Source organism: Aspergillus sydowii, assembly GCF_001890705.1.
Source record: "Aspergillus sydowii CBS 593.65 unplaced genomic scaffold ASPSYscaffold_10, whole genome shotgun sequence".
NCBI lineage: Eukaryota > Fungi > Ascomycota > Eurotiomycetes > Eurotiales > Aspergillaceae > Aspergillus > Aspergillus sydowii.
Window position 1 is genome coordinate 907742 of NW_024467868.1, and position 17421 is coordinate 925162.

General features: G+C 51.3%; 10 protein-coding genes across 10 annotated transcripts; 1 reads left to right on the forward strand and 9 right to left on the reverse strand.

The window, feature by feature from the left end:
- Nucleotides 1–125: 125 nt before the first annotated feature.
- Nucleotides 126–1463, reverse strand: ASPSYDRAFT_34160 (Zn(II)2Cys6 transcription factor; the record flags this gene model as incomplete). The annotated part of the gene is made up of 2 exons (XM_040845198.1): nucleotides 126–429; nucleotides 484–1463. 2 exons carry the CDS (start codon nucleotides 1461–1463, stop codon nucleotides 126–128), a joined length of 1284 nt encoding a protein of 427 aa, XP_040699974.1.
- Nucleotides 1464–1855: 392 nt separating this feature from the next.
- ASPSYDRAFT_34161 (pseudouridine-5'-phosphate glycosidase/carbohydrate kinase family protein) lies at nucleotides 1856–4410 on the forward strand (the record flags this gene model as incomplete). The annotated part of the gene is made up of 5 exons (XM_040845199.1): nucleotides 1856–2212; nucleotides 2268–2950; nucleotides 3006–3084; nucleotides 3166–3392; nucleotides 3447–4410. 5 exons carry the CDS (start codon nucleotides 1856–1858, stop codon nucleotides 4408–4410), a joined length of 2310 nt encoding a protein of 769 aa, XP_040699975.1.
- Nucleotides 4411–4519: 109 nt separating this feature from the next.
- Nucleotides 4520–6102, reverse strand: ASPSYDRAFT_48462 (NAD(P)-dependent alcohol dehydrogenase). Its single transcript, XM_040847623.1, has 4 exons — nucleotides 5837–6102; nucleotides 4937–5791; nucleotides 4760–4876; nucleotides 4520–4704 (listed from the first exon to the last, which is right to left on the reverse strand). Exons 1-4 carry the CDS (start codon nucleotides 5966–5968, stop codon nucleotides 4669–4671), a joined length of 1140 nt encoding a protein of 379 aa, XP_040699976.1. The 5' UTR covers nucleotides 5969–6102; the 3' UTR covers nucleotides 4520–4668.
- Nucleotides 6103–6376: 274 nt separating this feature from the next.
- ASPSYDRAFT_34163 (uncharacterized protein) lies at nucleotides 6377–7356 on the reverse strand (the record flags this gene model as incomplete). The annotated part of the gene is made up of 2 exons (XM_040845200.1): nucleotides 6377–6809; nucleotides 6848–7356. The coding sequence occupies 2 exons, from the start codon at nucleotides 7354–7356 to the stop codon at nucleotides 6377–6379; spliced, it is 942 nt and encodes a 313-aa protein (XP_040699977.1).
- A 325-nt stretch (nucleotides 7357–7681) lies between these two features.
- ASPSYDRAFT_34164 (uncharacterized protein) lies at nucleotides 7682–8710 on the reverse strand (the record flags this gene model as incomplete). Its single annotated transcript, XM_040845201.1, has 1 exon — nucleotides 7682–8710. The coding sequence occupies one exon, from the start codon at nucleotides 8708–8710 to the stop codon at nucleotides 7682–7684; it is 1029 nt and encodes a 342-aa protein (XP_040699978.1).
- Nucleotides 8711–9414: 704 nt separating this feature from the next.
- ASPSYDRAFT_100507 (ankyrin repeat domain-containing protein) lies at nucleotides 9415–11345 on the reverse strand (the record flags this gene model as incomplete). Its single annotated transcript, XM_040839719.1, has 3 exons — nucleotides 9415–9679; nucleotides 10426–10609; nucleotides 11069–11345. Coding segments are annotated over 3 exons (726 nt in total), but the record flags the coding sequence as incomplete, so codon positions are not given.
- A 724-nt stretch (nucleotides 11346–12069) lies between these two features.
- ASPSYDRAFT_1158736 (uncharacterized protein) lies at nucleotides 12070–12555 on the reverse strand (the record flags this gene model as incomplete). Its single annotated transcript, XM_040840053.1, has 1 exon — nucleotides 12070–12555. The coding sequence occupies one exon, from the start codon at nucleotides 12553–12555 to the stop codon at nucleotides 12070–12072; it is 486 nt and encodes a 161-aa protein (XP_040699980.1).
- Nucleotides 12556–13033: 478 nt separating this feature from the next.
- Nucleotides 13034–13816, reverse strand: ASPSYDRAFT_92366 (uncharacterized protein; the record flags this gene model as incomplete). The annotated part of the gene is made up of 1 exon (XM_040852665.1): nucleotides 13034–13816. One exon carries the CDS (start codon nucleotides 13814–13816, stop codon nucleotides 13034–13036), a length of 783 nt encoding a protein of 260 aa, XP_040699981.1.
- Nucleotides 13817–14393: 577 nt separating this feature from the next.
- Nucleotides 14394–15199, reverse strand: ASPSYDRAFT_34168 (uncharacterized protein; the record flags this gene model as incomplete). The annotated part of the gene is made up of 2 exons (XM_040845202.1): nucleotides 14394–14859; nucleotides 14934–15199. The coding sequence occupies 2 exons, from the start codon at nucleotides 15197–15199 to the stop codon at nucleotides 14394–14396; spliced, it is 732 nt and encodes a 243-aa protein (XP_040699982.1).
- A 501-nt stretch (nucleotides 15200–15700) lies between these two features.
- ASPSYDRAFT_92368 (uncharacterized protein) lies at nucleotides 15701–16900 on the reverse strand (the record flags this gene model as incomplete). The annotated part of the gene is made up of 1 exon (XM_040852666.1): nucleotides 15701–16900. One exon carries the CDS (start codon nucleotides 16898–16900, stop codon nucleotides 15701–15703), a length of 1200 nt encoding a protein of 399 aa, XP_040699983.1.
- Nucleotides 16901–17421: the final 521 nt, after the last annotated feature.

Here is a 17421-nt window from a genome sequence, read left to right on the forward strand (position 1 = left end):
CTGGCGAAGCCCCTTTCAGTGCCGAATAAGCGACCAAGAAGGGTCTGAAGGAAAGAAGTATCAGGTAGAAGTAGTCTAGTGTTTCGTCTTAGCAAGCAATCAATGAAACGGGATTCTAGCGTATGCTACTTGCCACTGTAAAGCATCAACTTCGACATGTCGTCCGAGAGCAGCTCCTNGTTGCCCTCGCTGTCTGGAAGAAGGCCGTTCTCTTCAGCCCACTGTCCGATCTGGGCGCGGAGCGTCTCGGCCGTAGAGTATACTTCACGGAGCGGCCGGGGCTTCCCCATGTAAATGAGCTCACAGACCTGCTGCAGGATCGCCGAGTAGTCACAATGGCTGACGCACAAGGGCTGGTTATCAGGGAAAGGACAGAGGATATCGTCTCTCGTCAATATCCCCTTCCTGCCAACGGCTGAACACGTCCATCTGTTCCCCGGTCAGTGCCGGCCACGAATTCTGGTGGATGATTTAGGTACCTACGTTTCAAGTTGGTATAAGCACCAAATAGTGCGGCGACGCTCTTGCAGTTCCTCGTTATTGAAGGCGCCGCTTGTTGCCGTGGTATGTAGTCCCATGGCCAGCGCCTTCCGGCAGGCCTGGCCGATATGTAGATACGCCGAATTGGGACGACCGATATTATTCTGGTAATCCGCGGCCAGCAGTGAGAACTGTATCATAGGCAGCGTCACGGCATCCTCGTAGATGACAGCTTCCTGCTTCGCGCGGATGAAGAGCTGTTCGGCCAGGTCTGTGCGAGGCGTGCTGAGAGCACCGACCGCCAGCACTCCTAGGAGCACAACCTTCTTCTGAGACCACGGCCCATCCAACGCCGGCAGCAGGTCATCCAGCGCAGAATGGGAGAGGAACGGCAACGCCTGTTGAGAGGACGCTTTGAAGTGGTCTAACAGTGCGCGAGCCTGGTGGTACGGTAGAGGATAGTGCGATGCCACAACGTCGACTCGAAGGGGCGTCCCGAAGAAAATAGACCGCTGCATGAAAGCATCCAGCCCGGGTCCAGCTTCTTGGACATCGTGGCCGCGGTGTTGTGCATTTTTTGTAGCGCTGGGTAGAACTCCACGGTGTATCTGCTGTAGAAATGCAAAGGTCGATGACGGCCCGTAAAACAGTTGGGAGCTGTCTGTAGGCTGCGGCGCATCATGGCTTGCAGCTACGCTGTGATAGACCCCTGGACTAGTGGCATCATTCCCGTCCCGTGCCTCAGGAGCTGCATCCGCATGCGCATCCGGATCTGCATCCACATCCAGGCTGCCTGCTCGCTCGATAGGGGCCGACAGGCCTTGGGTCGCGGATGCGACTCGCGTGCGGGCTTTCAACCGATACCTGCATGGCGAGCGCTTCGCCCGGCACTGCCTACAGGGATCGGCTCCATCGCACTTGGATTTGCGCCGGCGGCAAGACTCGCAGGCCCTGGCTATGCGTACAATTCTGTCGCGTTCCATTCCGGTTCTTGACTGCTGTTACTGCGGAGTTGTAGGATGTGAGTGCGGAGTAGCGGAGTAACGGGGTACGGAGTAAAATCGGAGTAGCGGGGTAGCGGGGTGTTAGGGTTGGCGTCCGCATATCCGGGTGTATATCCGGCGACTCGGAAAACCGCTTGTCGTGAGGCTAGTTGCCCGTGGCATGATGGTAAACATTTAAATCCGTATAGACCGTAGCTGTTGGTCATATTTTGCCGGTCACGATAGAGAAACTTCTGCATCTGACCTTGAGACGAATAACGGCATCTTGCTCTGAGATCCTTAAGCTCTCTCCGAGGGCTATCCGGAACTGTTAACGGAGAGTAGTGTGAAATTGGCCAGCTTGCTAAACCGCACCGCCGGCCTGCTCCAACATGCAGCGCGGTCGACTTCTCAAGCTGTCAACGGCCAGGGCTTTTCGTTCTTACGCCACTTCAAAGTCGGCAAAGCCAAGCGCGCTCCCGGGATTCCTGAAAGTGTCGGAAGAAGTCCAGGATGCCGTGCAGACCAACAAACCTGTTGTCGCACTAGAGTCGACAATATACACACACGGAGCCCTTGGCGACCTTGGTCTTGAAGACATCGTGCGCCAAAATGGAGGCGTGCCTGCAGTGTGCGGCATCCTCGCCGGTGTACCCACCGTCGGCCTGACGCCTGCAGAAATCGATCGAATGGTGCATGAATCGGCTCGAAAAGCGTCGCGGCGAGATATCGCTGCTCTAGTAGGCTTGGTCAGTTTCTTTTTCCCCATGTCAATCGAACGAACTATGCTGACTGTTGACACAGGCCGCTACTGGGCGCAAACTTCATGGAGGCACAACCATCGCGGGGACCATGATCTTGGCCAGTTTGGCGGGAATTCGTGTCTTTGGTACTGGTGGGCTCGGCGGCGTCCACCGTGGAGGCGAAGATTCCCTCGATATCTCGGCCGACCTTTCGGAGCTTGGTCGGACGCGCATGGCAGTCGTCGCATCCGGTTGTAAAGGATTTCTGGATATCCCCCGGACATTGGAGTACCTCGAGACACAGGGCGTGGCCGTGTCGACATTCAGCCAGGGCAGGGATCCAAAGAACGTGGCATTCCCGGCTTTTTGGGCCCGAGATAGTGATGTGAAGAGTCCGTCTGTCGTCGAGAGCGAGGAGGAAGCAGCCGCCGTCATCCTGGCGCAGGAGGAGCTCGGGATTGAATCTGGCATGGTCTTCGCAAATCCGATCCCCGAGAAGTTCTCCATTCCCAAGGCCGAAATGGATGCCATCATCGAACAGGCCGTCTCCGAGGCTGCTACCGGCCAGGCGGCGCGAGGGAATGAGAACACTCCTTTTATCCTGAAGAGAATCCGGGAGCTGTCGCAGGACAGGAGTGTGACTGCCAACACTAGTTTGGCTCGGTCCAACGTGGAGTGTGCGACTAAGATATCGGTCGCGCTCTCGGGACTCATTTCTAGAGGAGGGCTAGATGCTGAAAAATTGTAAGCACAAGGCTCTACCCAAGCCCTACCAGTGCTGAACCATGTATTTAAATAGGAGCCAGCGATATTTGAAAAGTCCCCGGCCGTCAATCCATTCCCATCAATCGAATAGACCCTCACTTTCCCACCAGAAGGTATAGAACATTTCGTAAACCCTGTAAGGCACCGGCCTCCGGCGGCTGACCCATATTGATCGACCTGCTCACGCCGTCCAGGGCCCTTCTTCGCGAGCCGACATCTTGGTTGCCGGCTCGGTCGCCATAGACCTGGTCTGCGATTTTCATGGAAGCGGAGCAGCGACCGGCGAACCTCCTCGGTTGCACACGTCCAACCCCGGCAGCATCATGCAGTCAATTGGCGGCGTCGGTCGAAACGTTGCCCTTGCCGCACATAGGGCGTCAATAGGGCCGGTCCGACTATGCAGCATGGTTGGGAACGACCCGTAAGTTGTTCAATCATGTTCTCGGTAAACAGCGTGTTCAGACTGACAGTTTAGTGCTGGGTCCGTTATCATGAAATCTTTGCAGTCTACTGGCATGGACACTTCTGGTATTCGACAGCTGGATTCGACAGGAAACCAAGCTTCCGGTCGAACAGCGCAGTACGTCGCCATCAACAGCTCAGACAAAGACATGTTCGTGGCAATAGCCGATATGAAGATCTTCCAGGATCATCACTTTCCTGGTGACTGGGACGCCACGGTTACTGCGGCCGGGCCAAGATGGCTCGCCGTGGACGCCTGCTGGAGTGCCTTTGGGATCAGACATTGGATCAAGGCGGCGAAAAAGAACGGGGCCAAAGTAGCCTTTGAGCCGGTCTCCCGAGCGAAATCAATGGCCCTCTTTGCTAGCAGGGATGAAGTTGGGAGCTTGCAGATGTTTCCTTCCCCGAGCGTCGATCTCGCATCTCCCAACCAACACGAACTGGAAGCACTATACGAGGCAGCTCAAGGCAACGGCTATTTCGACGAACCGCGGTGGTCGGCTGTTGCAAAAGCCCTTGACACTCGTGGCGCTCGCGAACGCCTGACAAAGGCCATTCCGGCCAAAGCACTGGATGTTGAGGCCTTACAGAAGGCTATCCATCTTTTACCATATATCCCAACAATCATCACCAAGGTTGGGGCCAACGGGGTCGTGCTCTTACAGCTCATGCCGCATGAAGATCCCCGATTGGAAGATATGGCGTCTCAACCGTTCATCGTCAAGAGCCTCAGCTGTAACGAGTCTGCGACTAGTGGCATTTATGCGAGGTTCTTCCCACGCGTCGAGGAAGTAGACCGTGTTGTCTCGGTCAACGGTGTTGGCGACACATTCCTGGGGGTCCTTCTAGCCGGACTGGCAAACGGAAAGAGAGTGGAAGAGCTCATCGACGTGGGACAGAAGGGCGCTGTTATGACTTTGAAGTCTCCAGAATCCGTGAGCCCCGAGCTATATCGGCTGAAAGGTGAGCTTCTGTAGGCTTGGTGTTATCACGTTCAATGACGAAAGGAAGAAGGATGCCTGCTGCGCAGGGAATATTGCAATGACAACAACCAAGAGCCCTAAAGAGAGGCCAACCAGCCTCGGTCCGACCATTAGATACTCCGCATCGATATATTTATTTCTACTATATACATATTTCATGTTACGACTATCATACCGATAAAGCTTCCTAGGACCAGCTATCTAATGAAATTTCGACAGGAAAAAAATGAAAAGCAAGCTATAAAATAATTATTAGAACTGGTCCCACGACAAGACGGGCTTTATGACCTGCGGCAACTGTTAGGATACATGAAATAACGAGAAACCCTGAGCATCTACTTACCCGACCTGCGTTGAGATCATCAAGTGCCCTATCTAGGTCTCCGGCTGGATAGACCTTGACAAGCTGATCAACGGGAAACTTTCCATCCTTGTACCACTGCACGAGCCGCGGAATGATCTAAAGAGAGTAATGAGCGCGAGAACAGAGACTGATAGTACATATATATAAAGCTCATACCTCCTGGGGATCTGACCACGCCTCAATAACACCCATTATCTTCTTGGACCCCGTCATTATGTCCAACGCATCAACTTGAAGTTGAGTACCTGGAGGGATGGCTCCAACAAGTGCGAATGTACCCCTGTGGGCTAATGCTCCAAGAGACGCTTGGATAGCTGATGGAACACCTGTAGCGTCCAGGATGAAGTCTGCCCCCTCGGGGACATACTTGCGAATGGCTTCCGACAGGTCAGGGTTGTGCTTAGTATTAATTAAATGACTAGCTCCAAGGGAAGCTGCCAGTTCGAGCTTTTGATCGACGATATCAACGGCTATTATTTTCGTAACTCCAAGGGCCTTGGCTGCAAGGAGCGCTGCCATTCCCACCGTGCCCGTTCCCAAAATAGCGACTGTGGATGTCTCGTCTGGGCAGAGAACATTTGTGATAGTTCCAGCACCTGTGAGATAACCACATCCGAGAGGAGCAAGGAGACCCAGAGTCTGGGAGTCAAACTCAGAGTCGCATTTGACGACGGAACACTCCGAAACAACGGCCAACCGGCTCATGGAGGACTGTCCGAAGAACTGCCCACGGACGGGCGTTCCGTCTGGCAGACTGATAGGGGAGGCCTTCGAGTTGTCCAGACGAGACCGGACGAAGTTGTAATCGCACCCGTGAGTGCATGCACCAAATTTGCCACTGAGACAGTGGGTGCATTTTTCGCACGATCGGAAACTGAGAAAGACCTGATCGCCTTCTCTCAACGCCTTGTTTTGCACTCCTGAGCCCACTTCGCGGATGATTCCGGCTCCTTCATGGCCCAGGACAACAGGGAAACTGCCTGGTAGGTCTCCTTGCTGGACGACGATATCCTGTATTCGTTAGAAGTAGGGCAATAGCCAAGGGGCGAGACCAACAGTATGGCACAAGCCTGTGAATTTGATCTCGACAAGAAGCTCATCTGGCTGCAATGAATCGAGAGTGACGTCCCTCAACACAAACGGCGCTCCTTTCTCCTCGACAACGTATGCCTTGGTCGAGATGCCCATTTGTATGTGAATCTTGGTGAAAAATGGCCGCTTTGCCTCGATGTGACGGTTCGATGGATAAAGTATAACCCCAGGAAGCTCAAGCCACGACTTTCGTCAGGAGAGAGGGACAGGTGTCGAATGGCAATCTCTGAGGCGGGGCAGCGAGTCGTCTGGTGCAGATCGTCGTTGTTCTCCCCGAGTTATCTGATGGTATTCCCCCAATTGCCGATTCCGGCCCCACATGCAGCCGCGATGCTCCGATTGATATAGACACATTATATACATACGAGGATAACATGATTTACAATGTTTACTACGGGTGTAAAATGGTTAAAATTTCAGATATTAATGATATTGATTTAGTGTAGACTAAGAGTACAAAGCATATGAGAATACTGTATTAACTTCTCGACACTTACGGAAGGTCTAGTATCTAGCCCAGTAATCATGACCGGTGAGCTTGTGGCATTCATCTTTGACAGCCCGAATAGCTTTAACAGCCTCCGCAAGCTCCTTGGGGGCCTGGTTCATAAGGTCCTCAATCTCCCTAAATGCCGCTTCAGCCTCGTTCTCGCCGGGCGGCACAGTCTTGTAGATCAGTCGAACATACTTCTCCATAGCGAGCTCACGATCACGGGCCAGAATCGCAGCTTGGGTCTTCCCTTTACGCGCACGACGCCTGTGCGGGTTCTGAATGCACTCATGGGCATGCCGGATCTCCTCTCCGGAAGCCTTGATGTGCTTCAACGATTCCACGCCCATCGGCCTGTTGATCTCAGCTTGTCTCCAATCGGTGTTCAGCTCGACAAGGGCATGAGCGGCCTGCAAGACATCAGAGTCGACGGCGCTGCTGTGGCTACTACAATCACTAATGGTATCAGCGTCATCGTCACTTACTGGAACTTGGCCCTGATAATCCAGGAACCAGTCAACCATGTAGTAATGGTCCCAGACGGCGCACTCGCCGGGTATGGGGAAACATTGTGGGCAACGGTATTGTTTCCAGGGGCACCATGTCGCCGTGCACTGGCTGCAGACCTGGATATGGCGGTTTTGGATACACTCATACCGGATTCCTTTCGTGCACACTGGGCATTTGGGCACAGGTCGCATAGTCGTTGCCCTCTCTGCACTGGTGTAGTGGCTGCCGAACATTTTGCTCGAGAATCGGATATTACTCTGTAAGTGACTTGTGGAGTGACAGATGCACTGGTGTCTGATGGGGCAGGGCTACGACAGGCATTTAAAGCTTTGCAGTCATTGTAATTTTCCTTTATTGTCGTAGTATTTCCTTTATGACCGCAGTACTTTTGTTGTTGGTAGATGCTGTTTGTGTATATTGTTCGGAGAGCTTTGGTTGTACTCACACAAGACGGATTGTATAGGGTTTTGATAATGTATGGCATCGTGAATTTGTCTTTCACTACAAAGACTGATTGAGTGATTGAATTATAGTAATCATTTTAATGGCTTTATTGTGTTGTAATATATTCTGAAGAAGAACATTGAGAAAGACAATAAATGACGATTGTTTGTCATTATCATAATTTCTTTTCACCACCCTTCATACTACAAGGAGGGGACAAGACATGACTAAACGACGGTTTTTTCTCTGTTTCTTTCTGTAGTTCCGTAGATATTGAGGGACAGGTGCGACAGGGGCATCAACATCAGTAGACATGGCCCATTAACAGGCTCAAAGAACAGGATCATTTCAACAATCCTTCGCCCTCAGCCCAAACGAGCCCACTGGGACTCTGCACCGCCTCGAGTCCATGCTTTGGCACCACGGCCTCGACCAGAGGATCGCCGCATTGGTGGGTTAGCATGTCCAAAGTTCCTGAAATTAGCGCCACCCCTAATACTCGAATTAGAGCCTGTTGGTGAGAGGGATAGGGTACCATTGTCATTATGCATGTTGGTGTTGGTGCGTCCGCTTGGAGTGGCAAGCCGAGAAACAACGCCTGTCGGAGAAATCGGCGGTGGTCCCATATGCACGTGAGGTCGAGGTCCGGCAGGGTTTTGTATAACTTGGTTGCTACCGCCAGCGAACAGTTTGTTTCCAACGGTCTGGAAGTTTGTAGCACCACTGGGGGGTATGAACGGCGGGTTTGGGCGACAGGGGTTACCGACACCGGTGAGCGAGTCATTTGCCGCAGCCTGGTGGGCTAAAGAGACACTGAAGTGTGGAACGGACGGACTAATAGGCGTTGTGAGATGACTGCCAACGCTGGTGGCCCCTTTAATGTTAGGGCTGTGGTAGGTTGAACGCCCTTGGGAGCCAGTGAGGGACGGGCTGACGGATAATAGAGTAGCACGACCGGAATTAGCCATGTAGGCAGTGGCTGGACTGCCTAAAGCAGGACCAGCCGGGGTATTCGTGGCCCGTCCCGGTGTCGAACCTCCGCTCGACGTGCCAGTGGGAGGCTCTGTAGAGTCCCAAGGGAGGCTAGAAAGAGGATTCCTAGGGGAGACACGGGAATTCTGGAGCTGCGGCCTACATGAAGTTCGTGAAGACCGCTCAACGAATCTCGTAGTATCTTCAATAAACTTCATCATCTGTCCATGCGTGAGGCGGATCCCCAGCGTTTTACACCCAGGACATTGAGAAGAAGTTAGCGGCGAGTACTCGTAGCCACAGTGGTTACACCAGACGAGGTGGCCTGGCTTGAAGCACGGCTTGGGGTCTAATCCGGGGCAGACGGGGCAGATCTGCCTTGGGAGATGGAGGGATTGGTCTAACGCGTATGGGTTGTTCATGGTGGTGGATTTAGTGCATCAATGATGTTGAGGAATTTTAGGAAAGTGGATGCTAAGTGGGGATGCTATTTTTTATATCTGGTCTGAATTGTGTGCGTAGATCTCTGGTGAATTTCTGGGTGATGAGTAGAATACTTTGCATTCAGGCGTGCGAATGTATGAATGGCCTTCACAACAGATTTCGTGGCCTGGCCAATACGGGCACAGTTGATGTGATAGAATGGTTGAACACCAAGCACTCTGCAGGTGAGTGCACAGTATCTCGAACATGGCAGTTGCCAAGTTCGAATCTAAGTGTAGAGCACGAACCGAGTCAGAATGGAACAGCAGCAAAAGGAGGAGTCAGTTAATAAATGATTGATATAGTGTATCAATAATGTACATGTATGTGTTTATTATCAAGTTGACGGCGGCTTCGAGTCTCAGGGCTGAGATTCTACAGCCCTTAAAATAACGCCACAATCCAGCTACTGGGTAGTCAACTGCTTCTAGTCTGTGTGAAATCAATCGAGACCAAGACCGAGGAGAAGGAAAGACGAACACTAGATCTACAGGCGTTGCGAATGATGAGCCGACGATATCTACATCCACCACCATGGGAATATCAGATGCTGGTCCTCCGGCTATGAGGAGGAACTTGTCCGTGCAGCTGTAATGAGATCAACCAAATCAGAAGGAGGTGGATATTCGGGATTGAAATGATCGAGGGCAGTTTTGCCTTCGTGGTCTCTCATGTCCACATCGCAGCCAGCAGATACCAAGATCCAGGCAATGCCTATCCATCCCCATTTGCAGGCATACATCAAAGCCGTCTCACCGGTGGACGTGGTATAGTTCATATCTGCGCCGGAGCCTACAAGCAGTTCCACCATAGCGGCGCGGCCTTGTATCACGGCGAACATGAGGGGGGTTCTGCCCATTTGATCAGGTTGGTCGAGCGGCGTATTCCGGCGCACAAGGTCGGCAACACTTTTCTCATCGCCATTTCCAATGGCAACCCGCAGGGCAAGTGGGAAGTATATGTCGGTAAGGGAGCGAGCATGTTGGCCAGAACCTATGAATGCCACTAGGATACCGACATGAGGACGGATTACAGCATAATCAATCGGCTTCCAACCCATTTCGTCCACAACATTGGCATCAGCTCCTGCGGCGAGCAAGGCGCGTACAGTCATCTCGTCTGTGGATCCTGCCGCGTGGGACAGAGCTGTGCGGTGATGTCTGTCACTCACACAGGGATCTGCTCCATGATCTAAAAGCACACGGGCAGCATCTCCATTGCCGCAGAGCGAGGCCTTAAGTAGTGGGGTGTGTGCCTCGTCAGTTGTAACGTTTGGATCTGCCCCGACATCAAGTAGTAAACGAATAGTCTCAACATTACCGCAACAAGCTGCATTAACCAGTGGCGTATAGCCCGCGGCGTTAGCAAGGTGGACACCAGCCCCGTGGGCGAGGAGGACACGCACGGCGGGCACATTTCCAACCGCTGCTGCTCGTGAGATTGGCGTCGTGTTCGTTGAGTCCTGGGAGTTCACATGCAGACCTTGCGCGAGCAGAAAGTCAACGGTTTCCGCATTGCCTAGCGATGCAGCCATGTGTAGGATATACTCCTCCCCAAACGGCGATAATTCACGTCTATTGCTCTCGCCCGGTCGTAGGAGGAACATAATGGCAGGGGTATCTCCGTTTATAATGGCTCGCGGAGAGGAGTTGACGAATGGCTTGCTCCGCAAACATTCGCCCCTGCTTGTATGAGAGCCTTTATTGGACCGAGATGACCGCTTTTCGTTGCCTCTATGAGTGACGTTGTGTGATTGAGGCCGTTCCCCTTTGCAATCCCAGGATTTGCTCCAGCTGCTAGTAACATCCGAATGATGTGCGTATGTCCAAACCGCGCAGCTTCAATAATCGGAGATGTGCATTGCCCCTCCCTATCTGGATGGACGCCCGCAGAAAGCAGCAACTGAGTTGCTTCGGTATGACCTTCGCGGGCTGCTGCAGTCAATGGCGATGGGGGACCAAGAGCGTGAGGACTCGCTCCGGCGGAAAGTAAGACTCTCATCACGTCCACCTGGTTGTTTCCAGCAGCAGCTTCCATCGGCGAGGTTACCCTTGACGTGAAGTTTGGATTTGCCCCGTATTGAAGCAGCAGCTTGACCACGCCGATGTGGCCATCGTCGGCTGCAGCTATTAGTGGAGTGTCTGAGACGTTGTCAACTGGAAGAGCCCCGATATACCAGTGCTCGAGGTCTTCATCTTCTGCCGAGCCATCTGTAGATTCGTCATCATCAGGATGATTCCGTGAAGGTCCGAGCTCGATTCCCGCATTGAGCAGCGCCTGCACGACTCTGAGGGAACCGCACTTCGATGCAGCTGTTAGGGCTAGATATCCCAGCCGGGGGTCCCGTGTGTTTATGCGGAGGATCCTGTCTAGGAGAACTACCATAGGTGCTTCCCACTGGTTGTCTCCTGAACGGACGAAAACTTGCAACACCTCCGTGTCAATTAAATTGTACAGAACTGGGCGCATGATTGAATTTATGGTCTTGCAGGTCCTTGTCAGCGCTGCTTGGCTGGCTCTTGTTGAAAACTTGGCAATCTCCCAGATCAACTCGTTGGGGAGTCGAAGAAGACTGGGAGGTGGGCGTAGACGGGGAATTATTGTAGTTGTGGGCTGCATTTCTGTCTGCAATAGTCAAAGTGTCGGTGTAATCTGATGGACGAACCACTCCAGAGGGCAGGGCTGATTCCGTCGCTTTTAAGCTGTTACTGATGTTGCTGCTTTGTATACTTCTTCTGTTTCAGGGCGCATGTTGATATAGAACAGAACAAAGCACTCGGTATAAGGGTTTGAGGAGTTATACGTATCAATCCATTATCAGGACAATGGACCACTGTATTAATCTTTCCTTTGATGGTTCCGAACTTGTTTTGTCACCAACTCCTGTGTCATGCTGGATCTCTTGAGTGGGTTGAAAGGTTCAGCTGTGAGCTCTAGGTCGGACTATGCAGTGCGACAACAATATCCTTGGATGATGGCAGCAGCGCTCTGTGGATTATGCATACGGTTCAGTGACATACTGGGAGCCTACTGTAAATCATACAGAGGGTTATTTATACCTGATTTTGGAATGCGGGTCTAAGGGAGGAGATAAGTACCTCGTCCACGACGCCTCTACATAAAATTGATAATGATATATCATATGATGCCTAGGAATTTGGACGGCCTTACAAAAAAACATTTAATGCAGGGTTTTAAATTTTTCTTGTATTTTTTTCAACTAATTTTATGATATTTTTGCCATTTCAACGTGGAAAGCAGCCGACGCATCTATCGACCAGCAACCACCAGGAATTATTCAAATCGCGACAGCAGACTGCACCTCAACACTGAATCTTCTTACAAGCTCACTCTTCCGAAGCTGCTCGCTCCCATTATCAATAAGCATCGAGTCATCTGGGAGCGCCAGACATACATTACCGAGCAACTCCCAGCCGCCATCATCGATTTCCATGACATCGGACTCGCGAAAGACTTCTTGCTCGGCATGAACGTCTGATTCGTCTGAATCGCTCATCACGGTGTCATCCTCACGATGGCGCATGGTGCTCACCTGCTCGTTGGTATCAGTACCATCTACATCACCCATCACCGAGTCTTCGCCATCGGAATCAGAGCAGATGCTGCTCCAATAGTCCGGACTGAACACCCCCTCGGAATCACCACGGATCTGCCCTGGGTGACCGAACCCTTCAGAGTGCTGGGGGTGGGTAGCACCGCTGGCCTCGCAGTTTGCGACGTGGCGGAGCAGGAAGCAAATAGCACATTGACCTTGCTGAGACATGGTGATTATAATGGGAGATATATATATAAAAGAGGGTATCGCAAGAGTACTTCCTTCAGTATCCGAAGTCAGGTATTGCTGCTGCTATATAGAACCTGGTGGTCACCTTGGAGACTGGGGTGACTTCTGGGGTATTTATGCGCCTGTGCTCGCGCGAAGACAAAGCCCTTTGCGGATGTCTGATACTATGGTTCTTTGTCGGCTGCATACATTGTGTCTGTAGCTGATGATATGAAATCAGGATTGTTGTGAGTTCTGACTGCTTGAGAAGTCTTTGAACTGGTCAGTGCGTGACATCGCATACAAAGAGCCGTAGACAAAAGAGCAATATAGAATTTTGCGGGAAGTTTGGTATGTGGTGAATAAAGATCATGTTCATTCCTAGATGTTGAATAGACTACCCAATATATCACTTACGGCTATATAATATTAACCACACATAATGGTATGGGCGAGCCCGAGACAGACAATGGCCTTATCATAGTGGGAAATTGCTTTGGAGAGCACATTGAGAACAACGTTCATCCATAAGCAGATCGTCCACTACCCCAGGCGGCGTAAGACCTGCCTTGATTCTGGAAGCCAGTGCGATCTCAAATTCCTGCAGCCCCTTGACCCATTCTGCTAGGTCCCTGGTATCCATGATCTCAGGGCGTGTATTTCGACCGTCCTCCAGAGCCGATACAAATTGGCAAATATCATGAAACATAGTCTCCCACAGTTTCGTAATTTGTCGGCTGTTGCGCACATAATGACGGTATCGCTCCAATCTACAAATGGCAGTGTTCGCCTGGCGTGCGTAGAAATCGATCCTGCTTTGTTGAATGGCAACTTCCTCGGCGGGCGATCTTGGTTTGGACATGGTACGCTCACGCCGCGTAAAGTCAGGGGCTGGTCTCGTTGATGTATGCGGCTGATGGTTGCAAGTGTTGTCAGGAAGAATTACAGTTGCAGGCTCCGACAAAGTCAGACCGGGGTTGTCAATATCAAATACCGTTTCACTGTCTAAAACGGCGCCAAAGGACGGCATATCAACCGGGTCGTCAGACGGGTCAAAAACTGGAATGTGGGTTGGTTCGTTGTTCTCGTCAAAGACGGGTGTCCCTGTAGGTACATTTTCAGCAAGCCTCTGCATCTCTGGAAGGAAGGCTTCTTCAAAATGACTGATTGGTACCTGGTCACTGAGATTCAATTCATGGTCCCTTTGACATTCACCGGTGGCCCATGTCATGCATGAGAGGCAGTACATATCGGACGCCATTGTGCGAGGGGTTGTGGCTGTACTACCCAACAGGTGTGTTTATCAGGGTGAGACTCTGATAAGTCATACTGTGGGAGAGGATTCGGTATAGTGGATCATTATATAAAGTGTGGTCTGAGATGTGCGGTATAGATTGTTTGTCTAGCATATAAAGGACACAAGAATAGCCATTCTCAATTTACAAAATGGTGCAAGGCCATTTCACCTTTGGTAATGGAGTCCAGTCACACATGCTTAGATATTGCATGGAAGTTCTTTTAACGGGTTGTGACCAGCGTGCTTTGTCGCCATGATAATTCCCCTTTGGCCACCTTTACTCAACGAGGACATGAACGCCTTATGGTTTTGATGTTGTTTCAATTGTTCGCTCTTACTAGGATATGATGCACTGGCAGGCCTAGTCCACTATACAGAACAACTTATAGGGATTTTACAAATACCAAGGCTGTGTTTAAATATGAAAACAATCAATAAGCGCGTGGAGCACCAACTTGAAATTAATGGGATCAGTAAGAAGACATAACAATGAACTAAATAATTATTGAAATATCAACAGACTCGAAACACCATCGAACTACTAGACTTCCCGAGTCAGAACTCCTCCTCGTGATGGACTGGCATATTTCTCCTTGAGATACTCATGAAGCAAGGTCATCATCCGCAGCTCCTTCTGTTTCTCTGTATACAGCTTGTCAAACGCCTCATAGCTCCTGCTCAAATCATCAAGGTCTGCCGTCACCCTCAATACTGCGCTATCCAGCACCGCACGATCTTGAGTTTGCCCTTCACCCCCAAAACGCTGTTCAATCACATTCACCAACACCTGAACCTGAGTCTCCACAGCTCGCAGCTGCACCAATGCCTCTTGTCTGTCGTTTAGTGCACCCTCGACACCCCTCCTCTCCGGTTCAATCTCATCGCCAATCACATCTCCAATCTGGCTCAGAACTTCAACCGCGACATCATGGTCATGTGCTTTCTGCTGGATCCCGAGGGAGCGCATGGCCCGTTCGAAAACAGTCCAGCACCGGGTTCTATCCTCCCTGTCTGCATTCATATGTACGTATATTGAAGCCGCTAGGCTTGTATCTGGGGCCGCCTCGACGCCGGCACATACTGGAGTGGCACGTCCGGTGAGGAATCCGTTTCGGCCATCAGGATTCGAATGGTTATGGGTAGATATGTAGAGATTGATGCCTGGGAAACCTCCATTCCTTCAGGACGGGGAGTCATTGTACTTGCAGGAGTGACAACCTGGGACGAGAGGCTGGAGTCTGCGTCGGAGTCTGGAATGTACAGGCTGCGTATGTCGGTTTGATGCTGCTCGTAGCACTGTAGGCGTGCGCGACTGCCACAGAGACCGCAGAATGATATGTATGGCATGGTTAATTTGGGTGTATGTTAGTTTCCGAATTCTTTATGGACACGGGGTCTTTATATGATATATATCGACATAGGACTGTTCCTTTATGGGGCCATTGATGTACCTACTTTTGAAAGATAATAGTGCACGTCTTTGTTTGCTTGTTGTGAATTGTTACAGGGTAAAGGAATCCCTATTGTGTTGATCTAATGGTTCACACAAGAAAAAGCTCGGTCAGTGCTCTTTGTATGTTATGTTTGAAAGGACATAAACACAGGAAACAAAGGCTATAATGGTCCGACAGCTACAGCATAGGATTGTGATGTTGAAAAATAGTAGTTATGCGACTTCAACTTGTGGATGGACTACAACCGTTCCTCCTGAGGTAACTAAAGCATGCAATTATTCGATGTAAATCGGTAGCGTGGAGGATAGTTATAATAGTAACATGACATAATCTCATTCAGGTATGAAAAGACAATATAAACGAAGGCAACCAACCACCCTTGTCTGCAGAAAGCTCATTCTCCAGTGCGACGACCGCCGTTATCCTCAGGATTCATCGCCCCAGTCATCTGCTTCTCGACGGAGGTAAGTATTGCAGAACTGCGCTGTAGCCCGGCCTTGAGTTGTAAGTTCTCTTCAACTACGTGTCGGACATCACCGGGGAGATGATTGACGAGATTATTGAGTTCCTGATTAAGACGCCGAAGTTCCCGCTTGAGGGTGTCGTTCTCCGCGAGCAAGGAATAATTTTCACGCTGGAGGTCAGCAAGAACCGATTGTGCTGCCCTATCGACCGCGCCTTGGATGGAACAGGTGCATTCGCGGCGTGGTGCAGGTCCTGCTACCAGGGTCGAGTTGTGTAGTGCCCTGCGCAATTCCGCATTGGCAGCTTCGGATTGTCGGAGCTGTACTTTGGCGCGGGACAGTTCCTTCGTCGTAGCGACATTGACTTCCTTAGACATCTGCAAATGAATCTTCAGAGGGAGCGTCTCAGTGTCCACCGAGGAGATACTGTGCTGGCGCATTGCTGTAGAAGGCAACTGCTGTGGCTGTGCCGGTGGGGGCATCTGGGTACTTCTCGGACTGGGTGTTGGATTAGGACGGATAGGGGGAAGTGAATATTGAGGGGCGAATTCAGTACTGGAGAAGCTTGCGCTCCGTGAGGCTGAGGTAGGGCTATATCCCATTGAGTAGTTCCCCTGGGCAGTGGCCCTTCCGGTACTGGAAGGAGGATAGGACGGCCCCGCGCCTCGATTCAGTGTCTGCAGTGAAGTTAAACCCTGCTGGCTATTGGTAATCGATCGCAGACTGGGTAAAGAGACCGAAACCCCAGACAGGCTGCCCGGACGAGACCCTTGTGCCTGGGCGTGTTGTAGGGCTGGGGCGACTTGAACGTAGTCTGCGTTTGAGTTCTGACGACGCCGTTGCGACAGGTCTAGCGTTGTTTCACCGTGGGGGTCAAGAGTTAGGGCCTTCCTTTTCTCGCGTCGGGGCTGTTGGTCACAAGTGACTGCGGCGTTGTTGGGGCCGGGGGTAGTTTGTGTATTGCTGCGACTGGGGCCTTCAACGTGGACAGCATGGGAAGCGGCCGTCGCTGGCATGGGGCTTGGCGCTGGGGATATACTCACCGCAACGCTTGTCGTAGAAGGAGGACGTGGTGCTGCAGATTCAACATCGTCAGCCAAAACGTGCGAGCTGACCTTTCTCTGTCCCATTGTCCTGGTGGAATGTGGTTTAGCAGTCCGGATCTTGGAGCTTTCTCGCGCGGAGTGATGACTTTCGGTTGGCAAGATTCAGAATGCCTCTGAACAACGTGTAGAGCTTGGAAACGAGCGCGACGTCTTTCTGTAGACGTTCCCAAGGTAGGAGCTATTCCAGACGCGCACAGGTAGGCTTCTTAAATGACTGATGGCGCAGTGTTTCCTTGAATGTTTCAGTCGCAGACTTTGGCATAGTCCTTGGACAGGTTAGTCACAGCCCAATATGGATGGAACACTAGTCCTGTTTGTCCACTCTGTCTACTCCCGTTTGTGCCCCTGTTAACTGGCCCTGTGATGCATGGTAGCTCTTTGTCCTGTGTGATTCAACCGCCACGGGTTCATGCTGGACAATGGAACAATGTCGATTTGTTCTTCATTCCACTTGTTCAATGTAACAAATAATTTATGTTACAGGCCAAAGATCCCCTGTCTCTAGGTGTTTGTCACTGTTTCATGGCATCCACAGGCAAGACATG

Excerpts from the sequence above, each read along its gene's own strand:
- ASPSYDRAFT_48462 (XM_040847623.1), bottom strand. The coding sequence starts at position 5,968 with ATGGGCATCTCGACCAAGGCATACGTTGTCGAGGAGAAAGGAGCGCCG. Across the intron at positions 5,792-5,836 it reads TCACAGGCTTGTGCCATACT|GATATCGTCGTCCAGCAAGG; the intron begins GTTGGTCTCGCC and ends TAACGAATACAG. Across the intron at positions 4,877-4,936 it reads CGTGGTCAGATCCCCAGGAG|ATCATTCCGCGGCTCGTGCA; the intron begins GTATGAGCTTTA and ends TACTCTCTTTAG.